The 19,325-nt window shown below is 38.8% G+C and overlaps 1 protein-coding gene across 4 annotated transcripts in view; it reads right to left on the bottom strand.

Annotated features, from left to right (window-relative positions):
- Positions 1-532: 532 nt before the first annotated feature.
- Positions 533-19,325, bottom strand: part of syt7b (synaptotagmin VIIb) — a 97,549-nt gene continuing 78,756 nt past the window's right edge. For all 4 annotated transcript variants that reach the window (XM_032514839.1, XM_032514830.1, XM_032514847.1 and 1 more), the window contains 6 exons: positions 11,909-12,032; positions 7,335-7,602; positions 7,030-7,199; positions 6,595-6,709; positions 6,215-6,414; positions 533-4,093 (listed from right to left, as the gene is read on the bottom strand). In XM_032514839.1, the coding sequence (XP_032370730.1) occupies positions 3,989-4,093; positions 6,215-6,414; positions 6,595-6,709; positions 7,030-7,199; positions 7,335-7,602; positions 11,909-12,032 (982 nt within the window). In that variant the 3' untranslated portion in view covers positions 533-3,988. The remainder of the gene's footprint in view (positions 4,094-6,214; positions 6,415-6,594; positions 6,710-7,029; positions 7,200-7,334; positions 7,603-11,908; positions 12,033-19,325) is intronic.

Consider the following 19,325-nt stretch of genomic DNA (forward strand, 5'->3'; position numbering starts at 1 on the left):
ATAAATAATCTAATAATGTCATATATAAAATTATAAAAAAAATATTTCCTCGGCCAAACTTCTACAGAACTACTTTCTTCTTTTAATACTTGAAGTATATTTTGGCGATAGAACTTTTGTGTTTTAAATACTTTTAAAGTAGTATTTTGACTGCATGACTTTTACCTGTAAAGAAATAATGAATATAATGTATAGTACTTTAAGTCAAGCTAGGATCTGTATACTTCTTCCACCTTTGTCTTTGTGTCGAACAAACCACGTGGTATTAACCTTTTTGTTGTATTACCAAATATGACTAGAAGAAATAATATAAACAAGCTTCTGAATCATCACAACCATACCAGAGGCATCTTTGTTTTATATACACATTTATATTTTTATATACACTGTACAGATTTCAAAAAAATAAATGGTTGATATTAAACATTGTGCACCCCACGGATGTGTAACTACAAAGAGAAAAGGGACTAAAAGATGGGGCTGAGTGATACCAAGGACAGACAGATATCAACAACCCCAGTAAGACTGATGATTTTCTTTTTTTCATACAGGACACTTCACAATCATTTGTACAGTTCATGAATTAAAATGTTGCTGGTTAACCTCTCTTTGTATCAAGCTGTCCCCCAAGAGAATGCCCTAAATCAGACTTCACCAGTAAAATCGACCTACGTTTATGGTATTTGGCCAGTGAAGAGTGTAGACTGACAAAATCTAGCTCGATTTCTTAAAACTAAAATACACCAAACCCTGACTGTTATTCAACCAATATTTAAGTTGCATTAATAAAGTGACTTTCACTAAGCTTTTGGAATGTAAATACTGTAAATAACGCCTTGTTTCACACACAGGGCCATCAGGACAGACTGATGACTGTGTTCCTGGTTATTTTGGGATGCTCCAAAACTCTGACCTGAGATGTAGCTAACAGTGATGCAAAGAGGTGATGATTATCTCCTGTCTCACCTTTCTTTCCTCCCCCCCCCATCCCTGACACTAGGAGTGGGAGCACATATGGTGAAGAGCAAAGGCGTGGCAGGGTTTATAAGGCACACAGAACACTTTGTGCCAGAAAGCATGTGTGCACGACGGGGGTGTTTTGGGGCACGTCAGCGTCGATGTTAAGGTGCCACCCTTCATTTTTTGGTGAAGCGGATTAGAAGGACGGATAGAACAAAATGTTGGAAGCTGCTTCCATCTGAAATGGAAAAAAAGGATGTATAATGGTCAAAGAAAACAATCTGTTGTAAAGCTTGTTTGTGACATTTCCCATTTGACCTTCACTCTCAGCTCATGTCACATCATTTAGAACCACACCCGAGGAAAATAACCCTGCTATGAAGAGAGGTTTGTTCCAGCATCATTGTCAACAAGTGCAGTGATTCTTAAAGAAGTGACAACTTTTAAAAAAAACATATTTTTTTTGTACATCTGGATTGTTTCATACAGAATAAAAACAGTAAACAATGTTGTTCTGTATTAAACTGGCAAAATAGAACTCAGTGCAGATATATATACACACACAGAGGGTCTCACAGGAAATACAGTCACACTAACTAAAGTTCAAATATTGACACACACACACACACACACACACACACACACACACACACACACACACACACATACACAAACAGTGGAATGTAAAAAGACAGATATTATTACTCTCATTTGTTTCATAAATGTCTATATGGGACATGGAGGAGGTCAGATTCAAGCAGTGAAGCAAACAATTGTAAGACTGACTTGTTAGATCAACCCCCCTCCAAAAAACAAACTAAAAATAATGTCTAATATTATCCTTGGACTCGTAGTGCTCTGTAAAAATGAAAAACAGAAAAGACTTATAGTGTTCTGTAATGCCTATTCCCGGTTTAATGCACACATTTATGCAGCGGATAAACACATTGTAATGTGGGTGACAGGCATAGTGCGTTTTTTATTTTATTATTTATTTCAGCTACATCTGATTTCTTAACATATTACTATCTGTAACCATAGTAATTATTACTACCCATCTTCATAAATTGTCAGTTTACCCAAATCACAAATTATTGGGTGTAGTTTGGCAAAATAAATGTAAACTAAAAGGTCCACTTTCTAGCTTTTCCATTTTGATTGCATCTCAAGGTCTTTCTCCTGGCTTTCACAAAGTGGCACTGTATCAAAACTAACCAGTTGTGAGGTGCTGTGCGGTCCTAGCTTTCAACAATTTCATTTTCCTCAGGGTGTTTTGGCGCCGTCACAGATTTCTTGGCCTTGGTGCGCATTGGTGCAATGCCACTGTGTGCAAGTGGGGAGTTGAGCTGTCTGTTTACCACCAGGTCATCTCGGACTCAACTGCAAACTCCATCTGCTGAGGAAAACTATGAGATGTGGTTGAAAAAAAAACATAAGAGTTAGGTTTTTATGTCATGAGAACAAGAACATTTTTTGCCCAATTAACCCAAGTGATATCGAGGTATGTAGGAAGTTTCATAATCAATGTTTTTTGAGGATAGATGTTGTTGTCAGCAACTTTCGCTGATTTCTCCCAGTCCCAATGTAAAGCCATTCATTGAGGGGTTTGTGGATTATCCGATTAACCAGAACATTGTTTCTGGAGAGACAAGCTGCAGTGAAATTTTTCAAAATCCATTCTGAATGCAGTGAGCACCACAATAAAAATCCTATTTATCTCCTTTGTATTTGGGGTGGCAGCAGTATACATCTGAAACTATCTGCCTGGCTTAATACTACTAGGAGTATGTTAGAAAATATTGTATATGTGTCTGTGATTTGGGTGGACTGATCCTTTAACATCAGTGACCTCCCCACGTCTTCAGCTAATTTCAACACCACGAATTCTAACAATACCTTTTTTTCATTATCATTATCAAGAGCTGTTTACAACATTTTGTTATACTTATACTGTAGTCTACAGTCTTATTTAGCTGTGCAAAATACTCCCCTATTTACACACAGACAGACAGACTGACACGCACAGACACGCACACACGCGCACATGCACACACGCTGGCTTTTTGCTTATTTTCTGTGTCTGGAAGAACAGGTTGATTCTGTAAGTTCTTTTGAAAAAAGAAAACACAACATTAATCACTTTACTCATTTTTTTCTGTCCATTGGGATTTCTTTTTTTAAAAAAAGTAAAAAAATTGGAACATTTATTTTTTTTACACTTGCCCTATTGGACCTTTGTTAAACGTTCATATCCTTTTTTTGTCGGAGAACTTCATTTGGGGTTACAGCACATCACCCACAGCACGCACAGACAACAAAGGGTTCCAGCCAAGGAAGAATTATTACATTGGTGCCAGAGAAAAGGTGAAAAGTGAAAAAGATGAGTTGAGTGACAGAGTCCAATTCCATTTAAAATACAGCCATCACGCTTCCATTGCCTGTGTCGGTTTTCCTGATTTATCAGGCAATTTAAAAAGGTATGCAGGAATAGTGACACAACGGAAGAGGGCTTGAACAAAGAGGCGAGGAGCAGAGTGGAAGATTCCTCACTGCAACACCAGATACAGGTGAATAAATGGGTTGCACAGGTCAGTGCCATTCACAGAGAATTGTTGGAATATTAGTTTGATACATTTTTGGTTGGTAGTTTGTATTCAGGGGTGGCAAGAGGTACTGCTCTGATGTTGAACACTGGAAATGGTTGACAAGGTGAAGGAGAATAATCTTGAAGAAAAAACAAAGTCTCATTGAAAAAGGTCACAAGGAGGAAGTGAGGAAAGACATCAAAGACATTTTTAAGTTTTGACAAAAGAGATGAGACAAGGGTCAGGCGGGAATCAGAACTTGACAAGGGTGAAATTTTAAGGATGACTGAGGGCAGATGATATCAAAGAGGCCTTAGAACAAAGACACACAATGGCTGCAGCCCAACACTGCAGTTAGGAAATATGGGAGATATGTGCTGAGGGCAGGGGCTGATGCTGAAGTCTGAGGGGAAAATACTGTAGGCAGGTTGATCGTTGGGTCCTCAGGCCTTGAGAGCATGCCATTGGGACACAGGATTACGAGGACGACCCATCATGTCTTTCCAGTGTTTTACCTCTGCTGGGCCGCTCTTCCATGAAAGATAAATCTGTGAGAAAGAGAGAGTTAATGTAACCTAAATAATGTCACACAGAGATTGATGTTATTTGTAAAGAGGCAAAAAAAAGGGGGGTATTAAGTAAAAAAAACGCTAAGCCTGCCACTCCAATCAGAATTTAACTCAAATCCAGGGCAGAAAAACAGCCATTAGAGGGAGAGATTTCATTTCCAGAAATACTCTGAGAAAGGCTAATGCTGACACTAATGAAGATCAAACACTAAGTCTTTAAGTAATTCCCATGTAGAAAAAAATTCCTGATCCATGCATGTCACAGGAAATTTGTCCTCTGACCAGTTCCAAGTTATAACAGGCAACATATTATTACTGTGTGTAGGCAGATAATATGGTTGGGATGGCAACTATTGAAGATGTGTATGAATGACAGAGAGCACAGAAGCTTATTCATGCATTACACAGCTGAAAGATTATTCTTACAGGGTCTGAAGAATTTAAGTTGAGCATTGGTGTCTTTCCAGTATTTTATACAGACATGATACATTGAGACATTGTGTTAGAACTCGTATCTCCAGTGTACATTAAGAGACGTGGGTATTTGGTTTGAAATAAACAAATCAGTCACAAGGGATTGGGACTGATGTGGTTAGAGTCAAGTTGAATAATGATAGATGAATCAGTAACCAAAATAGCAGAAACTAAGGCCATGCTGTATTTGATGGGTCTGTAAATTCCTTAGAATTGTCCTGAAAAGAACAATGACGAGATGAGATGTGTTGGATTGGTCCACTTACAGTACACTTACAGTATTAATTCCATTTAATTTTTGAGCTAAAATAGCCTAAACTCTTTCAGTAAGTGCACAGAAAGGTCCGCTGTAAATGGGAAATATGACTTTGTTGAATATATATGACAGATTAAGTTTCCAATGATAAATGAGTTTAAAATGCAGCAGTTCTTTCAAAGACATTCTTTTGGAAAGCAAGTAACTGACCACAGCTATCCAAACTTAATGTGTTCCATAGTTGGCACCAAATTACAGTTTTCCTAAGGAATATTGAGAAATGGTAGGGAAATAACAGACCCTAACTAACCGAAAAAAAAAAAAAATACAACAACACACAACAAATGGCCAATCATGCAATGTGCCATTTATTAAAGTCAGTTATAGTTGGGGGAATTTGGACATATATAGTGAAAATGGAAAATGTACATTTTAAGGAGTGATTGTATTAACATGTCATATATGTCAATATGTCATGCTTATTTGTTTTTGGTGTAGGTCCAAATAAAAACTTAAAATAAAATACCTAAAATTAAAGGAGAATTCCGGTTGATTTCAACATGTAGGTCTGCTTTTTTTTTTATTTGTAGTGCTGTCAGTAGTGAGACAAATGAAAACACTTGGTGCTGCCCACACCATGTTATCCTCCTGCTAGATTTTGCACCCAACTGGGTTAAACAGGGCAGGTTTCAAAAATGTTTTTAGCCTCTAAACATGCTCAAAATGTCATTTCCAGTGCCTACCCATGTGCAGTTATCCCTTCCAGGATAATACAGTGAATCTGACTGCAGTATATGTGACAGAAAGGCATAAAAGTGTTGTTAATTGACTAGTGTGGACTCCACCGGAAAACAGGAAATAAACAGAGGTATGTGCACTGGCTGAATTAACACAACTTTTATGCCTTTCTGTAACATCTGCTGCAGTCAAATTCGCTGTATTCCATTTGGAAGGAATAACTGCACATGGTTAAGCACTGGTAATGACATTTTGAACATGTTTAGAGGCTAAAAATAAGTTTAAAACTTGCCCTGTTTGAGCCTGTTGGGTGCAAAATCTAGCAGAAGGATAATACGGTTTAGACTGCACCGATAGTTTTCATTTGTCTCGCTACTGACACCACTACAAATTAAAAAAACAACAACAACAGAGCTACATGTTGAAATCAAACGGAATTCTCCTTTAAGTGTTTTTCTTTTCATTTATTTATTTTTTATGCAGAGGACTGGTCTGCGTGTTCCAGCAGAGGTCAGTAGAGACTGGCTCAGTGATCAGCTGCTTATGGTCTGTCACAGAGTCAGGAAAACACAGATAAAGAGAAGAAGAAAAAGAAGAAGTGAAGAAGAAGTGAAGAAGAGGGAAGGCGATACCTTTCCAATGACATCATTGCGACTGAGTCTGTCCTTGTCCATGACCGTGATAATTATGGTGGTCTCTCTCAGCACGTGAGCAGGCACGTCAAAGGGGAAGGACTCGTTGAAAACAGGGTTTAGACAGCGCTTCATTACCACCGTCTTCTTCTTCTCCACACGCTTGTCCTTGTGCATCAACCACACTTTTACGTAGGGGTCTGCCAAGAGGGAAATGTGCTGTTTGTATACAATATCTTATTCCTGTTTACCACAATTTAATGCAATGTTAGTTTATGTGCTATCATAGATTTTCTTTAGTAGTCATTTTTTATTTTGAAGCAGCAATGATGTAGAAGAGCAACAATAAAAAGACATGGGAGATGAAGGAGCATGTATACCAGAAGTGCCTCCAATGTCCATGGCTTTGAGGTTGCGTGCTTTAATGATGCTCACAGTGATGGTGTTGGCTGTGGGGTTGTAGCACAGAGACACCAGCAGATCCCCTCGACTCCCCTGGAGAAATCACACACAATCACAATCACACGCAAACAAATTGTTCACTTTTTTATCCCCTTTTCACATTGCTCTCCCTTCTGTTGCTTATGGTGTACTTCTGTTTCTTCATCTGGCTGTCTGTGTTATCTCCCTCCACCTGTCAGCCTCTCCATATTCCCTTCTCTCTCTTCTCCCTCCAGCATGCTGCCACATTTCCCCCGAGAGCATCATGGCAGCCAGGAATGACATCACCCGTTAAATTCTGTCCCATCCTGTTTCCCCTCCTCCCTCTCCTCTACCTCCTTCCTTCCCTTCCCCCCATTTTCCTTCTTACTCACGCTGCCATCGCTACATGGATTCAGCTCCTTCCAGAAAGTCTGCATGTTGGCTAGGTCCAGTTTGTTGAGGGGGATGGACACCTCTCCAATGGGGTCATTCCTGCTGAAGCGGTCGTAGTCGAGAACCTGCAGGTATAGAGTCCTCTGAACTACCTTCTCATAGGGGAATCCTGAGAAACAACACAGTCTTGATAAGTCACAGTGACGCACATAGAAAAGGAACAGCTTTGGAATGCCTGAATGTGCTGTGAATGTTGTTAAGTTCATGTATTATAAATGTTTTAGGAAAGCTTCCTCCATCAAACCTTCAAACAGGAAGGTCTCATTCCAGTGGGGGTTGAGATTCTTCCTCTTGACTTTGGTCTCCAGTTTGTGCTTCTTGTCTGGCAGCAGGTAGAGTTTGACAAACGGATCAGAGGTGCCGGAAAAGTCCTTAGCAGGCAAATCCTGGCCCTTGAGAACTTTGACAGTGAGGGTGGAGTCCTGAAAACTGTATCCAACGCTAAACTGAATACGACCCAGCTTCTCACACACTTGACCCTCGTGGTCGTCATCCTCCGAACCTGGAGACAACTAAGGAGGACACAGGAGGAAGAGGAGATAAAGTTATTTAAGCTTTTTATTTACGTATCTGAATTACTGTGTTTAGGACGTATGTGGGAACACCTGCAAAAGCACCCGCCAATCGTTATGCATACAACAAAAAAAGAACCATAAAGATAGTAAACAATGTTGAATATTGGGGACACAATCGTTTTTTAAAGTCACATGCATTGATTTTCAGGGATCTGGTGGAATTTAAGACTGCACAATGTAGAAAGCAAGAAATAATTTACTTCCTGGCAATATACAAAAAAATTCATAAATTAAGAAGAACATTTTATTTGAAACAATGTTGTGTTTGCACCAAACTCTATAGTGTGTGCATACTGTCTCAATTTGTGGGGTGATTTTGTGGAATGCACAAGAGGAAGAAATCAAATATAAATCAAAAGTAAAAATCAAAGTAAAAATATCAGACCGTTTAAAAAGATAAAAAAACATTTTTTGCAAGGTACAGAAACACGAAAAGGGGGATGTTAAGCATACTAATGGTGATATTGTTTTTCTTTTTCACATTCTTGGGTATTATTATTATTGATTATGGCAGCGAGTTGGTATTGACAGATTAGAATAGTATAGAAGAAGGGTAAGACCAGACAAGCATTTTAATTCTTCCTACTCCTTTTTGGACACATGTTAATTTATTTAGCTTATTGTTATTTGCTTATTGTACACACAAACACACACACACACATATATATATATATATATATATATATATATATATATATATATACACATGTGGCATATATAGCCTACATACTGTATATGTACACACATATATATTAGAGTTTCTCAGAATGATACATTTGAACCTAAAATCTAAAGTTCTATAGCAACTGAAGAATTTCTTTATGAGGGCTGTGCGATACAGTTGAAAGCTTAAAACAAGTGAGTGGAGATTGTTTTGTCAGCACCTCGAAAACAGTCAACAAAAACTCTTATAAGGTATTGCAGGGGTGATGCATTTATGAGTATTAGTTTTAACCATGTACTTAACTAATTGACAGCGGAACGTATAAGTGTATACAAAATGTATTATCATTAAACTTGTTGTATCATTAGACCAATAGGTCAAATTGGCCACATTCAAAGCATGTTCTCACACAGATTAAATAAGAAAGAAGAATAATGGACTCCAATCCACAGGGGGGCACTAAATCTGCACTTCGACATTATTAACTCCTAAATGGCAAACTAGCATAATGTTAGGTCATGGCTGCTGTCTGGCTGTGTCAAGATGAGAGGAGATTATCTGTTGGTAGACAGACCCTCTGACTGATGGTGGCATGGCCTTGAGGGAGAGAGAGAAATCCAGTTAAAAAAATGCTATGTGATGGGGGAGAGCTAGAGGCATTACTCAAGGAGCAGTTCCAGAAATGTAATTTCCAATTCAGTATTCTCCCACATATTTCTGATGGCGGTGCTCAGCCTTATTCTCCATGCTAAATATGATCACTTTTCATTATGCAATCCTCCACCCAACAGCTGGCCTAAATTGCTTTTCCCCGTTTTCTGCAATGGGTGCTCTTTCTTTTTTCCAGAGTCCTCCCATCTTATTCAATTCTTAAATCCTCCTCTCTAATTTCTTTTTCTGATACCCAAACATTCCACATACAATAGGTGCAGATTCTCTCAGAGCCCAAAACATGGCCAGGTCTGAACAACACTTTAAATGTATGCTCAAAGTTAGGTAGCCTACATATATGGATACTGACGTGCCCTCTCTGCGTTCATTTCATGTTATTAATTTTATGTATTTTTTGTCATCAAGAAACTCATTGAATTGATTCTTCCAACAAATATTGTCTGTCTTGATCAACCTCCATTGTTGTCCAAAAGCAAAAGAAATTAGCCACATGTTGCACTGACTTACATTTATTACAATAAACATGGGCACTGTAGTCTATTTTGAGTCAATTTGAAAGCTGCTGTAAATACTCAATAGCTCAATGTGTTTCAATCCGCATCTGAAAAATAGTCCTCCAAAAAAATCCATTTACTGTTGTTTAAGCAAAATTTCTATACATTTGTCCGCTTGGTTCCCCTTTGTTTTATGAAATTATTTAGCCTTTAAAACACAAAATGAAAGCATATATACATGACCAATTTCTAAAGATTTGCGTCTTTTGTGAGATTGAATGGGCTTAGTGCTGAGATCCACATTCACTGTTGGCTGTGGAAGTCAACATATTGAGAGACAGACAAACATAGCTTGATTTGGTCTTTATGGAATTTGTTTATAGATCCACAAAAAAAGCACTATCGACCAACCTTATCCTTTAAACAAAAAAAGCACACCTCTGCAAATGTGTGGATGGTTGTTGACACAGAGGCAAAGACACCTTCACACCAGCGGCTCTGTGAGCATCTCAAAAAATGAAAGCAGTGTCAAAGTAAATCCTGATAAGAACCATATGATGCTGACACGAACCCCACCCATTCTCCCCCAACCCCTATCACATGAGACGGTTGAGAGGGTTTGATGTATATATACTGTGATGTTCAATGCCATTTCCCTGCTTCCTTTTTTCTCAGTATAAAATAAAGTCGGCATATACTGCCATGGCTTTTCCTAAAGCAGCACAAGTGGCTTAAAAGTGCTGGATGGGTATTTTCAGCATGAAATGAGGGTTGTGTAATATATAGATGCCTATAGCAAAACTGCCCAGAATGAGTATTATCATTAAGCACCACCACTGTGAATTCCTTAGACACACCATGAGACCCACATAATTACACACTGCTCATACTCATCCTTGCCATATTCTCGTAGCACCCACAGCACTCTGTGTTCCTTCACAGCTAATTACTGAATCTCGCTGAAAAGGCGCACATCCCCTCCCCTCCCAGTGTCTCACTCCACAGTGATTATTACTGTAGGTTTCAGTTAGCGCAGTTACTGTATGGCAATAACTAACTGTGATGCTCTACAGGTGGGCGAGCTGAGTGGGATGGAGACAGTACTTTCTGAGTGATGAAAGACTTGTGAGGAGGAAACACTTCTCAGAGGACTTTGCTCAATTGAACTGAATTGAAGTGTGTAGGCTTTCTTTTCTCACTTTCTCCTCTGGAACAGACACAGTGTATTGTTTACAGTAAATGGTAGACAAAGAAATGTAAACACCTCATGAAAAATTATTTTAAGATTTATTTATTTTTTGGCATGTACTGCCTTTATTGATAGGACAGATTAAGTCAGGAAAGTGGGAGAGAGAAGGAGGATGACATGCAGCAAAGGGCCACAGGTTGGAACCGAATCCACAGCCGCTAGGACAAGGACTGAGCCTCTGTGCATGGGGTGCATGCTCAAGCAGGTGAGCTACCCAGGCGCAGTGCAAAATTACTTTAAACGGGTAATTCCGGTTAATTAAAAATTATGTTTATGGCCTTGGCATCATTGCTGTCAATTAAAAAAAAAAAACATTGAACATTTGTAATTGAGGCTAGTCAGTAAATAGTGATAGATGTTAACAACAGGTTTTGTTTTATTTTCCAAATAAGTTTGGCTAACCTCTGAACTGGCATGATTGTCTGAATGCGTTTGTTTCTCACCCAAGAGGACATATATATTTTATATTTTTACCAATGTTCCCAGATAATCAGCAACTAATTTGATGATTAAATTATATTATTACTGACATAAGTGATGGCCAAAACTACAAAAAAAGTAGTAAGAAAGTGGAACTACAACACTGAACTCTAAACGCCAACTTAATCACAAATTCTGCTATAAAGTAATTTCAGCGAAAGTGCCAGTTATCACTGAAGGCACTGTTTTTTTTAAAGGAGGCTCTCATAGAACATTAACATAAATCATAAGTTAAATCAGCAGCAACATATACAACACATCCCTTGAGTGGAGATTGTTTTGTCAACTGCTGTTTCCAAGGTCAAGAAGGAACTGCTAAGTTGTGCATTCAAGCTGCATCAAACAAGAAGATTAGTTGCTTAATGAAAAACCAAGCAACAAAGACATGATGAACTGAATGAATTTTTTACATTATTTTGTCTACCCCCTTGATTCCTCATCTACTTTCTTATCTCAAGGCCTGCATGAAACTTTCATCTTAGATTAGAAAAGATGATCTGGAGGCACCATTCAAGTCTCTCAGCCGTCTCATTTGTTATGATTTAAAAGGTTTTTCTGACAGCAGTCCTCCCTATCTTAATACAGATGAGATTGGCAATGCAAAAAACCAGACAGACCACGGATAAGTTAGTGGTGTATCAATAAAATGGGTCTTTTGGCCCTTCAGATTTACTGTATTGTTACCATGAGCATGTCACTGGTGACGGAGTTGGCCAAGTCAGAAACCGAGGAGTTGGCATCATGGCGACGTCCAGTCTCATCTGGGGTCTGACCTCTGGGGCTGCTGCCTGCTTTGTTACCTGGAGTCCTGTTAAAATGGACACAAACAAACATATTTGCATAAACATGCAAATATTTCGGAAGGGTCCTTTTCCGTTTCAAAAGGACATAGCCTTTGTTTCTGCAAGCATGAGAGGAAGGCCTGGCTAACAACAACTTAGAGGGCATTACCGTAGTCAAGGCAGGTCAAGATAAAATGAGCCTTTCAAAATCACTAAATGATAAAGACTTGACCTTAAATAAGAGCCTCAGCTGGAAACTAGATTTGATCACTGAGTTGATCTGCATGCCCAGTAGTGCAACAGTGTGAGTATAATCAAGACGTCAAGCTAAACATACACCTGTGAGACTTGCTCCACCACAACCCGTCACTTACCACACTGAGAATTGTGCATGTACAAAACAAGACTTTAAGTAATAAACACCAATATATCTGACTGACAATTGAATTAAAATACTAAAATTAGTGAATTGTAAAACAATTAGGTAAACAGAGAAAATAAAAAAAATATACCAGTAGAAGCCTTCTGACAAATAAGACTAATTAGCACTTATTGCTGTGAGACAGACAATACAGAAAGAAAAAAACAGAAAGATTTAGAGAGACAGAGGTAGTGAGCGTGGTAGTGGGTGAGCTGTAAAATACCCAAAATATGATCTTAGAGGGAAAGATATATTTGAAAACTTAACTGTACACAGAGGTTGAGATAAGTGGAGAGGATTTGTTCTGGTTAAGATTTGGGGGATTAATAGAATAAACAAAGTGAGGTTATGGACTCAAGTTAATAATGTCACACACACACACACACACACACACACACACACACATCAAAGTAAGGAAGGGAGATTGATACAAGCCTGGAAACAAAACAGAGCAGGTTTGGTTCAGGTAAAGAGTCGGATGCGCTAAAGCAGAGGAAAGGAAGCAAGCTGACATGTTAGATGGGCAAGACAAATAGAAGAAAGCTGAAGAAGAAGGGGTAAGAGATGGACAGGGTTTGTATTGCAAAGAGACAAGTAAAAGCAGAGTGAGAGAGAGCAGGAGAAAAGGATATGGTGTGGAAGAGAAAAGAATGGATTCGTCACTCTGCGTTTATTTCCTGTGATCTGCTGGTCAGAGCACCAACAAGTCAGTGCAGACTTAATAAAATGTAATGTTTCTGTTGCAGATGCTTACCAAACACAGCGTAGGCCTGCTATTTTAGGTATCCGCTGATAAAGACATCTGAAACATGACTGCATTATTTGTCTTACAAGTCAAACTGATACGTAGAGAAAGCTAAAAATGTTCAATTACAGCTTCTAATATCAACCGCCAACACATCGGGGAACACTGTGTTATACAAGGGATAATGACATTATTGCAAATTAGAACCCTGACAGTGTGATGCAGGAATAGGTATACGTTTGCAATAATGACCCACTCGCTCTACATTATCCCGCTTATTACATGGCTTCAAACACGGCTTCTCAAACATGACTTACAACCTACCCGCTGATGACGCCTTTAAACTTTACCCCTGATGAACACGGCTTTTGAGCAGAAGCCAGGTCGCCCCAGTGAGTGGAACTAACTGATGCTTTGCATTGTTGACAAAAGGACTATTTAGGTTCCCTATACACAGAAATGTTGATAATTTTTTAAATTTTTATTCAAAATGGTCCGCTTGAGTCTAAGACTCTGTCCATGGCAATGGTCTGTTGTACTAAACAACGGTCTGTTATACAGAAATAGCAGTCCGCAGAATACTGTGATTGACTAATCAGAATCAAGTATTCAACCAAGCCGTGTAATAAATCTAAATAATTACATAACACATGGAAGTTACACTGTAATACTGAGTTGACTCCCACATGCACTGTGGTGGTGCTCCGTGTTCAAGCATCATACCCACTGTCTTACCTATTTCAGAACTTTTTTGCCCTGGCAGCTTCTAAGAACCAAAATTGCTAAATGAATTAAGTTTAGCGTCATCATCTGATATGTTTTTTTATTGTTTGCGTCTGTAAATTGGATTATGGTGATTCTGTTTTTTGCAGGAATACTTACAACTCAAACGCAATGATGATCTTAAGCTTATAGACTTATCAGCATAATGGGACTGACTGACTGGGATCCTATGAAGCTTTTTCAGAAATGGGGCTGTGATCAATTAATTAAAAAGGTCCTTTCCTTTTTGGATGTCGTGTACATTAAACTTTCAATGGAGCGCATTCATGGAACGCCAGGAAAGACCCTGGACACATGGCGCAACATTGCTGACTCTCTGAGGTCCGGGCTTGTGTGTTGTGTCTGTTTATGCACGTGTTTGTGTATGTTTCTTTCTGCATGTGTTGTTTTGTCTCCCTCTCTTCCAGCTTTCCTCTCTGTGTTTTTAGGCTCTGGGACGTGTTCTAATGTCTCAGTGAATTGTTTGTTGATAAGTTAAAAGTGGAACAAAAAAAGCTCTTCGACTAGTTTAATACGTCATACCCAGATAACCGGATCATCACCCTTCTCCCATCAGAGCCTGAATTTTCAATTTATTTACTACAAAATATTGAAAATCAATGTACAGATGTTTAAAACTTGATTGAAGGGTGCCTGGATAGCTCAGTTGGTAGAGCAGGCGCCCATATATAGAGGTTTACTCTTCAACGCAGCGGGCCCATGTTTGACTCTGACCTGCGGCCCTTTACTGCATGTCATTCCCCCCCCCCCTCTCTCTCCCCTTTCATCTCTTCAGCTGTCCTGTCAATAAAGGCCTAAAAATTCCCCAAAAATAATCTTAAAAAAAAAACCTGCTTGAAATCCATCAGTGTTTTATCACTTGACGTGTTTTCAATGTGTGGGGAATAGTTGGGACTTGTTTGAAAAGTGTTGGAAGGTAATTCTGCTCCTCTGAAATTTGAGTGTCCTCTATTTTGAAATCTCGGCAGAGCTTTTAGTGCATAAAAGTGTAAAATTCACAATATCCTTTTTATAATGTGTATGCCTGATTGGTTGTTTGTCTTAGACTGGGTAAACCCAGCCCGGTCTGCTGGCAATTTGATTTTGCCCTGCAGCTCAGGCTGGAAACCTGTATATTTATCTATCCTGCTTCCATTACAAATTTGCGGGAAGCAATCACAAACTGGCTTATCCACCTGGTGCGCTATTGGCGGGTTTAACACGATTACGATAGAGAAGCGACGGCCAGTGATTGTTTACATTCAACATGGCAGCAACCTGTTGATTCCACTGTCTGCAAAGTACGTTATCTGCATCGTTGGTCTGACTGGTTGAAGGACTATGCAATTGCGTACAGAGTCATTTGAACTATGCCCGTTGATCACGCTTCTTGTCCAGTAGAAAATACAGATCAGACTCCCCAGACTAATGTTCAGTCTTAAAAGATTGAGCTTGGTCTGGTGATATCCAGACTATTTGTCTGTTTGTCTGGTACGTTTGTAGATTCATCAGGTAGATTTTATGGCACAACAGCAGCCACATGAAGTTTAAAACATTAATTTGTAAAAAGCTCTTTTATATGTACCCCTCCATCACCTTCTCCCCTCTAAATAGTTAATTTCCAGCTAGACAAGCCTTTAAAGGCATTCCCCACTCAGACTATAGAGCCCATAATATATGCCTGTCAGCTGGGTCCCAAAGAGTCTATAAATGCTTACTTGTAGGAGGGTTTGGCTCAATGACAATTGAACCCTCCTTATTCAACACCCAATACACAAGACAGAGACCACATGAATCTTGACTAATCAACCTCACATAAACACAGCTGGGAATTTTCCTTCTACTGTGAATATATGACTATAAATCATCTTACCCATGCAATACTTTAACACAGTGCATATAAAAATGTTGTTGCTAATACAGACTTGCATATATCATGCAATTTTTCCCCCTTACTGTAAACATTTCCATTGCTCTGTATACTCCAGTATTAGGGGCCCTGCAGGAAGTCTGTTTTTGTAATATTTGCATAGATTTGATGCATCGTCAAGTCAAACACTTTCAACAACATCAGTAACAAAAAAGGTGTGTTGAACAACAAATGAGCAGAGCAGATGTAAATCTTTCCTTTCCATCTAACTTGAGACACACAATTAAGTGCTCAGTGGACAGGCAGACATAAGACAATAGATAACTGATCAATAAACTGTGTTAGAAAGGAGATTATATATCCAACCAGTTGGAGATCTAAAGACAACAAATATCAGAAAACAGAAAATGGAAGCTAGAGAGAGGATTTTTTTTACAGTAACAGGAAACAAATCAAAGCAGAGGAATTCCCTCACTTCAGGTTGATGACCTAATATATTAACTGAAAACATAATTACTTAGGCAGACGACAACATGTGTACATTTCATTGAATAGTCAGTGTCAACTCATAAGTTTAACTGACAGAAGATAAACCCCAAATATGCCAAATAAAACCAAATAATTTTTAATAATGTAAGAATACATCCTATTTATTTTTGTGTAACAGGATTATGCCATATTTTCAGAGAGCCGGGAATTTTAGATTGGTTTTCACTGGAGTTTCTGCCTTTATTCCTGAATTTTCCTCAGAGACACAGACACATTTAATTGAGACAAATTGGCTTACTACACACATGTTTCATCAACAATCACACCAGAGGATTTGTATTAGACAAGTACACTTGTGGTGTCTGCTTGTCATAGTCACCAAAGATTGATGTACGATGACAAATAAAGACCTGCTGCTGCACACAGTGTCCTCGAATCAAGACTGTAGACACAACAACAGCCTGCGGGACATGGAGCAAATGGGTGTGGTAGTGAGGTGAGTTCATCCATGCGTGTAAATATTAATATTCACTCACTGTAACACACACACACACACACACACACACACACACACACACACACACACACACACACACACACACACACACACACACACACACACAGAGCACTGGTGCAGCATAGTATCTCAACAAGACATAACATCCTCAAATTAGCTTTTTTATTCCAGAGATAAAGAAAATGATGATACCTGTTACAGAACTATTCCTGCTAAGGTGCAACTCGTTTTCACTAAAAACAACTGAATTATTTTTACTGCAGTTGTCTCTTTATTCACTGACAAAACAATCCCTAAAGATAATTTGTGCAATTATTAGAAAGTAATAAAATGCCTGGGTGGTGGACAAAAGGAAAGATATCTGTAGCTGTGAGTTAGACCCTTTCGTCTAAAACATCAGTTACATAATTCATTCTTTGAAGGTTGTTGTAACCATGACTACTGAAATGTGTGCTCCCACTTGAGGTTGTACTCACTACCATCATGCATTTTACACGGGGTTGCAGTAACCATGGTAACAGGAGCCTTCAAAAGAGGGCAGTAAAGGAAGGAAGTTGTTCAGAAGGGGCATATATTGAAAATAGCAAAAAGCCCACAGGGCAAAGGGACCAAACATTTAGAAAGCCTTTGAAACATACTCTTTCCTCGTATGTTTAACTTATGCAACCCCGTGACCCTGCGGAAACACCGCTGCACACACCACTGGGTGTGCGTGAGTATGGTGAAAATGGCTGATTCATAAATGCCCAAAAAGGTGCAGAACAACCTCCAGCTATGATAGTCAAAAAAGGCAGTGACCGAAATGAGCAATTATAGAGTTACCTTCTTCCTCTGCTAATAAAACAGTCTGGATCATCAGACTGAGGCAAGCTCTAATCTCACTTCACACTTCATTTTTCGATGGGAAATGCAAATTAACTACCAGCAAGTCTATGAAACTAAACAAATGAGCACACACACGCAATCCTACTGGATGTGGATGGCAATGTCACTGGAAGACGACCACTTCGATTTGTTGCATATAAACTCAAATCCCTGACTTTTGACCTCATGACCTCAATCTGAGTCAGAGTCATCTTCTGTGTAATTGGACAACACAGCTTGTTACATCCCAGGGGACAATGCAGAAACGCCTTATCTTCTCCTATCTCACAAGTGTATTGTCTGTTGGAAAGTGTGTTTAATATTGATTAACAAAGACTGAATAAATTAAAAGAACATGCTTCATTCAACCAACTATCATTAAGGTATATCATGTAAGTAATTACAGGAGAAGCGACTGGATTCAATCAAAGGTCCGGCAGCAAGGAGTATGAGCAAGAAGTCCTCACAGATATTCAGAGCAAGCAAAGCAGCGTGCAGTTCACATTCACTGGATGACAAGAATTTAAGTGTTTACGTGTCATACATTTTTGTGACCATATTGTCTGTTGTGCACGCTCATCTAGCTACCATCTGTTTACTTAGAACTTTAGTATCTGCATCGACACTTAATGAAGAAAGCGTGGAGTTTTTATTTTCCAAATATAACCAGGGTGAGAACTGAGTGGAACTAAAACTATAACAAGTTACTGCTGAGCAGTAGAACATTCAGCAGAATCTGTCTGTAATTATCAATTCAAATCACTCTACTACATAGCATGTGCGTATGTGTACTTGTTTAACTTTAACTTATAAATAGGATATTTATATCTATCTAAGATTGTGTTTCAACAACATGTAAAAGAAGAAATAAGGATTTTCCTTTGTTTTTTATAAATAGCATCTTCACCTGTTTGCACAGTAATAAGAAACAACCCTGTCTTAAGGATTATGTTCATCTAAACACTAACCTACAAGAGATTTTCAATTAGTCCATAATGCTAGCTTTGCTCTTAAAATTATCCTTCACTGAACTTTTCACAGTAAAATTTCTTTGAACTTGTTGAACATTTTCTTCTGGAGTCAACAGAGTCAATTGGTTGGATGTGGGTCGCTTAGTAAACCATGTTCTTTTAGTTTAAAAGCCTACTGAAGATAGTCAAGAACTAGACAGCCATGTAACAGATTAATTTAGATGTCTATGTGAATTCTGACTATTAGCCATAATCAAAGGTCTTCAGTATCAATGTTGAGAAAGGGTGGATAGTAGGAGCTCAAACCTTTGCCCTACCGATTGGAAAACTGGGTTGGCCTTTCTGGCTCAGTACTAAACTGGTTACTTACAGAATAGGGATTACTTTGTGTCAATAGGTAATTATACATCTGAGCATACAAATATGACGTGCAGAGTTCCCCAAGGCTCTATTCTGGGGCCTCCTCTGTTTAATATCTACATGCTCCCACTGGCCCAGATTATGGAGAACAACAAAATAAGTTACCAAAGTTATGCGGACGACACACAAATTTACATAACCTTATCGCCAGGGGACTATAGTCCAGTACAAAAACTGACTAAGTGCATCGAACAAATTAACGGCTGGATGTGCCAGAACTTTCTGAAATTAAATGAAGGAAAAACTGAGGTGGTTGTTTT

This window comes from Etheostoma spectabile, chromosome 1 (genome assembly GCF_008692095.1).
Source record: "Etheostoma spectabile isolate EspeVRDwgs_2016 chromosome 1, UIUC_Espe_1.0, whole genome shotgun sequence".
Taxonomy (NCBI): Eukaryota; Metazoa; Chordata; class Actinopteri; order Perciformes; family Percidae; genus Etheostoma; species Etheostoma spectabile.